General features: G+C 42.2%; 1 protein-coding gene across 16 annotated transcripts in view; it reads right to left on the bottom strand.

The window, feature by feature from the left end:
- The window catches only part of Plekha5 (pleckstrin homology domain containing A5), a 175,594-nt gene that overhangs the window by 38,929 nt on the left and 131,607 nt on the right, over positions 1–5,058 (bottom strand). For 11 of the 16 annotated variants that reach the window (XR_003836950.1, XR_003836952.1, XR_003836951.1 and 8 more), the window contains 2 exons: positions 2,590–2,709; positions 1,787–1,840 (listed from right to left, as the gene is read on the bottom strand). The exons of 4 other annotated variants lie outside the window; for them this stretch is intronic. Coding sequence is in view for 8 of the 12 variants with exons in the window: in XM_029478787.1 (XP_029334647.1) it covers positions 1,787–1,840; positions 2,590–2,709 (174 nt within the window). In the remaining 4 variants the exon portion in view is untranslated. One more of the 16 variants, XM_029478793.1, reaches the window with a different exon arrangement.

Below are 5,058 nucleotides of genomic sequence, written 5' to 3'. Positions count from 1 at the left end.
GGATGGTTGTGAGCCACCATGTGGTTGCTGGGATTTGAACTCTGGACCTTCGGAAGAGCAGTCGGGTGCTCTTACCCACTGAGCCATCTCACCAGCCCTACAGATCACTTCTGTTCGTCAAACTTTTACATTCTAATTGTTAAGAGGGCCAAATGCTATCAGAAGTAGAATATTTAAATGCAAAGTATCAACCACAACATCATTTCTGTAATTATTCCCATTATCATAAAATTTTAAGATAGAAATAATGTAATTTTTGAAATCTGAGAACAAGGCAAATTACTTGAAAACTCTGTTGACAGAGTCCATAAATGACCAGCATTCATTTCACTGTATTAGAACGGGCACTAGTGAGGCATAGCAGCAGGTCTAGAGACCTGTGAGGGTAGACAAGCCCAAGGTGGACCTGTGCTGTTCTAGGAAGCCGAGAAAGGACAGTGGTGGCTGCGACGCCATATTTATCTGACTGGGAGCCCCCTAAGTTCTTCCCCATAACTGTGCCAGTCTTTACTGAGATTACTAAGAGTCACAGCAAACCACTAGGCATATTCCAAAGATGCTAGGTAACTTCAGAGTCACGCTTACACTACTTTTTTTTTAAGCTTATAAAGTTTGTGTTTTCCCACAGGCTTTCAGAATGTTCCATGGCTTGCTTGCTCATTTGCTAGTCAGGGACGTGTTTTTGAGACAGGGTCTTGTTCTGTAACTCAGGTTAGTCTTGAAGTTTTGATCTTCCTCAGGACTGCTGGGAGCATGGGTGTGTGCGGTTATGCCAGGTACTCTGATTTACAGTGTAAAGGAAATTTAAAGACACTTTATTCCTTATAGACCCTGGGAGCTCTTTAGAATATGAGGTTATCTTTATTATACTGCTTTAAAGTTCATTTGAGAGACAAGTCTCTGCAGTAAAGATCTGAACTTGGATAACTAAATGCTGATTTCTGAAGCATTCCAATAGGCAAAATCATGGCAAAAACTCATGGGAAGTATGTACATTACACACTACGAAAAAGCGTGCTTCTATAAAATTAGGGTGACCGAACATGTCCACAAAGGGTCATTCTGGCATAAAATCTCTCTTTAAATAGAAATCATTTATAAAGCTGCAATTACCATTTTCTTTCAAAGATGTAAGCATCTGTTTTATAACGTTTCTTGTAGGAACTATATTTGATAAAACATTCAAATCTATGCATTTCAAGACAAGTCAAAATAAAGCTTAGCTTGATCTTTATTAAAGAATTAATTTGTTAGCAGAAATTATGTCTGATAAGATACCAAGGCCCATTAAATATTAACCGTGTCTAACCCCTAACCCTGAACAGTCCTTGTTTGTTGATGCTTTCTCTTCTTGAGGTGTGTTTGCCTTTCGGACACGGGGTCTCAGTTTATGCCCCACAGTAACAGGCACAGCCGCCACGTCTTTCACTAGAGGTCCCCCCTTGGCCACCCACCATGAGGTAAGGGGGAGAATCACAGGGTAGTGACACAGACCCTGCATACTTGGCAAGGACCACACCCTGGGAGGAGACAGCACCCAGGCACCTGAAAGTGGCCCGCAGCACATTCCACCCTGTCCTTAGAAAGAAACAGGATTCAGGTGCCCCAGTGCTCATACCCACCCCATTGACCCTCACAGAGGCCTTTTGGTCAGGGCTCTTTATTGTCACTTAAAGAAATTATGTAATTAATTAAAGTGACTGAAGTATCTAAGAAGCCAGGAAAATTTTACTATAAATGGTAAGTTTTAACTGGTATCATAATAAGGAAATTCTACAAACCCCACCTGATGATCCAAATATATGGTGTTCCTTTGGAGATGATGTGAAAGGATCTCATTCTAGCAGCCAGCAGTCAAGGAAGGAGGGACAGAGAGCAAATTGTCAAAAGGTCAGGTGGTAACAGGAAGGACAGGTACTTGTCACAGCGCAGTCCCATAGCACCTCCCCCCCCCCCCCACACACATGTTCTGCCAGGGCACAGACAACATACTTAGTATGTAAAATCACAGACACCGAGCTATTCAGGAGAAAACGCTTGCAATGGCTTTAGCAGATAGAAGATTTACATGCCAGTCCTCCTCTGTGCTACAGCCCTCCCTTCTCATAGACACAGAGGCTATTAACCCTTTGAGAGATTTCAGACTAGCCTCCAACTCCCTGATCCTCCTGTACTCAACCCTGAGTGCTGGGATCACAGGTGTGCAGGCAAGAAGTATTTTTATGTCTTCATTTTCTTGTCATAAGAAAAAAAGGCTTATAATGAATTTTCAACTTACTGCTTTATTTGAAAACCTAAGCTTTTAGTACCTATTTTTTCAGATGTAGAAGTTCAAGGATTTATTTACTGAGCAGCAGAGCTATCTTGAGACCCAAACAGTTGAGTTGAAGGCTAAGAAGTGTACACTCATTGTATTTTCTAACTTATCCCTCCAGGTAAGTAAGCTGAACTCTCAAAGGGTCAATAGGAGACTGCAATGCTCCTACAGTGAATGCTCCTGCAGCGATGGTACAGGCTCATGCGCAACACCAAGGACACAGAATGCACTGATGACTGATGGCGGCAGACATCCCCGTCTGCAGAGCTGACCTTTGGGCTGTGGGCCTCAAGTTTCAGCTGCATGAGCTGTGCTAAGGTGTGCTCCCGGACACTGCTCAGCTCCGCCTGCTGCCGTCTCAGCTTTATCAGCAGCAGCGTAAGCTCCTCTGGCTGAACGAGTACAATTTAAGAATCCAAACAGTGGAAAACAGATTAATTGTTGTCTTAAGTGACAAACATTAAACCAAGATTTCTTGGCAAGTTTCCTCTTACGGTTGGCATCATAGAGCCTAGGCACTATGATGATAGGTCCTACATAAATGCATAGACATCTAGAGAGACAGAAGGAACAGTGTTACTTCACAGAACAGCAGCAGGACATTCAGCACGCACGAGAGTATTTCATTGTCAAGAATAAAAGGCACAAAACCACCATAACGTTTAGCACGGAGAACTGTTAAGTTGCTCATTAAAGATGTCATCAGAGTATTAAAATTATACTCAAGGCTCTTCTGGCAACAGAACACTATTGGCCCATCCAACACCATTTCAAAGAACAAGTAAATCAAAAGAATTACATTTCAGAAATGAAAAACTTGGGTATTATTTCTGAATTCCAAGAATCGGCACTTAAGGTCACTGGTATTTTGTAAGGACCTACCAATAGAGTTTCCACAGCAATTTTTTTTAAAATGATTAAGATGTCATTTTTTTTTTAAGGGAAAAGAAAGGAAAACAAATATTGCTGTTAGTGTTGCTCGACTCCTGCACAACAGTGATCTCTGGAAACACTGGAGACTGATTCCCCAGTGGTACTACATATCCTGGGGAGGAAAGCTTTCCAACAGTGGGGGATTCCTCAATATCTGTGGGGTCCTAAGCAGCAGATGGACAGCTATTTCTCTGAGCTTCATTTACAAACTTTAAGGGGCAGGGAAAGGGACTCTGCTCCCAAATGTCACAGGCCTAGGCACCGCAGAACCCTGTCACCCGGGCCTGGGCCCTGCTGAGCTCTGTTTCTATGCAGTTTTATGCTGGCTCTCTGCTCATCCGCTGTGGTGGCTCTCCATTTCCTATACCATAACATTCTTTTAGAGGCCCATGGCATTTTCACTGTTGCCTCCAGACAGGCACAGCATCACAGAAGGAAGCTACACCTCCTATTGGCTCTCGATGAAGGTGAGCACAAAGAGAAGGCAGCAGGCTTTTATAATTAGCAGTGTTTAGTACATGTGATGTCAAGCTACAGTGAGTGACCCCCACTCCCCCCCCAAAAACCCCCAAAACCCAAACAAAATCCAAAAGGCCAGCTTTTGCTCTCAAGCCACCTCTTGACTATAGGACTTTGGGACAGGCTTTATCTCCTGATCACCTTGTCCAGCTCTTGAGGCCTTGCTAGAGATGTGGGTAGATAAGGACTGCCACACTCTCTTCTTTCTTTTTGGTAGAATAGGATATTCTGAACCTTAGGCTGATTTCTGACAGAAAATCCAAAGAAGTTTGTGTATGGACTAAAATAATGGGGGAATTTTCAAAAGAACAGAGGCTCTAAGTTAGCTGTTTATTCACATGTTGAGGTCCAATCAAGAGGCATCATTGGCATCAAAAGACCGGTGCGATGGTAAATATGTTTGATTCTGAATCGCCACTAGGGGGAGCAAAACGGAAGAGAAAATGGACAGCTAGCAGCCAGTCTGAGTGCTGCCTGCTTCTGTCACACTGACAATCTACTGCCTGATAGTTCTTGGTTTTTAACAACCTAGTAATTAATGGCTCTTGGTGTTTAATAAAATATATTCACCATCTTTGAGAAACCGAGATCACTTTAAATGAGGAACAAATTCCTTTTATCTAAACATGTAAGATGAAATATGTTTTAAGAAATACAGATGAATTTGTTCTGATTACTGTAGAAGAGAATTTTAAATAATAATGAACAGTCCTATAGGTGTGAAATAACATCCTCAAACAAATAGGACTATCTACTGACAATGGAGTGAGGTCACCGAGAAAGGATTCCAGCAGTGTCCATGCACCTGTAATCTGAGTACTCCAGAGGCTGGGGCAGGAAGACTGTTAGATCGAGAGCTTGCCAAAAGCAAACAAAACAAAACAACAATAACAATAAAAAACAAATTAAAAAACCAACCCCCCAAAAAAAACCTAAGCCAAAGCAAAGTCATCTATTTTTCTTTGATTTGAAGAACTGATATTAAAAATATTTCTAAGTATAGATAATATTGACAACTAAATGAAAATAGTAAGGATACTTGCTGTGGTGTATCCCTTCCACCCTGTATCTCAGTCTTCTAGCTTCAGGCTCTGGATCAACAGGATTAGAGACAAGCCGCCATGGCCGGCTGACTACACTACAGTCTTTCATTTTTTTTTTTTAAGATTTATTTATTGGGCTGGCGAGATGGCTCAGTGGGTAAGAGCACCGACTGCTCTTCCGAAGGTCCAGAGTTCAAATCCCAGCAACCACATGGTGGCTCACAACCATCCGTAACGAGATCTGGC

The sequence above is a fragment of the Mus caroli genome, chromosome 6 (genome assembly GCF_900094665.2).
Source record: "Mus caroli chromosome 6, CAROLI_EIJ_v1.1, whole genome shotgun sequence".
Taxonomy (NCBI): domain Eukaryota; kingdom Metazoa; phylum Chordata; class Mammalia; order Rodentia; family Muridae; genus Mus; species Mus caroli.
This window is presented reverse-complemented; position numbering and strand designations above follow the sequence as displayed.